The sequence below is a fragment of the Fonticula alba genome, assembly GCF_000388065.1.
Source record: "Fonticula alba strain ATCC 38817 unplaced genomic scaffold supercont2.15, whole genome shotgun sequence".
Lineage (NCBI taxonomy): Eukaryota > Rotosphaerida > Fonticulaceae > Fonticula > Fonticula alba.
The window spans coordinates 195708-196950 of record NW_009242985.1 but is presented as its reverse complement, the minus strand read 5'-3'; the positions used below and the strand labels follow the sequence as shown (position 1 = coordinate 196950).

The following is a 1243-nucleotide window of genomic DNA, read 5'->3' as shown; positions in this document are numbered from 1 at the left end:
ACAAAGACAGGCAGGCGGGAAGACATCAAGACGAGGGGGCACAAGCAGACACACAGGCACAAGCACACCCGAAAGAAAAAAAAAGGAAAAAGCACAGAGACACGCCGACATACCCTCGAGGCAATCAACTCCCCGACCCCGGAGTGCAGCCGGATCAGGAAGGCCGTGTAGTTGAGCAGGGCCAGGAAGTAGGCCTTGTGAGCGGTGGTCTCCTCGATGCCGCTGCCAGACAGCACCAGCCCCGGGGGCAGGAGCTGCAGGGAGCTGGACCCGCTGCTGGTGCTCGGGCCCAGGCTGGCAGCCGATCCGCCGGCCGGAATCGACCCGAGCGGTGGCGCCGGCGAGCTGACCACCGGCAGCAGCCCCGGCAGGGGAGCCGCCCCGGGGGACAGGGGCCCCGGCGTGGTGGCCGAAGTGCCGGACCCCGGGCCCACGGCCACCGCAACCCCGGGCCCGGCGGCGCCCGCCCCGGCGCCCAGGCTAATGGTGCTGCTGCTGGCCGCGGTGCTGAAGGAGGCCAATGGCGGGGGGGAGGACAGGGGCAGAGTGCCAGTGACCCCGGCCAGGGAGTCGCCGCCGGCCGTGGAGGTCGGCGTCGCCGGCGGCCCGCCCGTCGCGGCAGCAGCAGCAGCAGCAGCAGCAGCGGACGACGAGGAGGAGGCGGCGGCGGCGGCGGAAGAGGAGGATGCCCGAACGGCGCTGCTCGGCAGCGCCCCGCGCATGGCCCACTTGGCCAGCAGCGAATTGTACTTGTCGCGAGCTCGTTCGAAGGCCCGGCGCAGGTCCCGGTACTGGCGGATCTCCTGCTCCACCAGCCGGGTGATGGGGTTGAGGATGAGCCGCTGCATGCGCTCGTGCCGGTGCTGCTCCTCCGAGCGGATGGAATCCGCCGAGTTGACAAAGTACTGCAGGACAGGCCGGACGGCCGAGACATCTGGAATAATGCGCCAGGGTGTCAGTGCCCGATGCCGAGTCACCGAGTTGGGGGGGGGGGGGGGGGGGGGGGGGGGGGGGGGGGGGGGGGGGGGGGGGGCGAGCGTGGGGAGGGGGCGCTCGGGCTCGGCCCAGCAAAGTAGCGCACCGAGGATGGCCGGGACCGAGGTCGGCATGATGGCGTTTGTGAACTCCTGATCCAGGTCGAGCAGCTCTGGCGCGCGTGATGGATAAAGCGCCAAAAGAAGAGGGGGACATCAGTGCGCGGGAGAAGGCGGCTCGGTGCACGGAAGGGAAAGGACGGAGGGGG

General features: G+C 70.5%; 1 protein-coding gene across 1 annotated transcript in view; it reads right to left on the bottom strand.

Moving 5' to 3' along the window:
* H696_05911 (hypothetical protein) overlaps positions 1 to 1109 on the bottom strand; it is a gene marked incomplete at its 5' end in the record, with an annotated part of 11606 nt that extends 10497 nt beyond the window's left edge. The window contains 2 exons of the mRNA XM_009499687.1: positions 114 to 934; positions 1082 to 1109. Coding sequence (XP_009497962.1) covers positions 114 to 934; positions 1082 to 1109 — 849 coding nt within the window. The remainder of the gene's footprint in view (positions 1 to 113; positions 935 to 1081) is intronic.
* Positions 1110 to 1243: the final 134 nt, after the last annotated feature.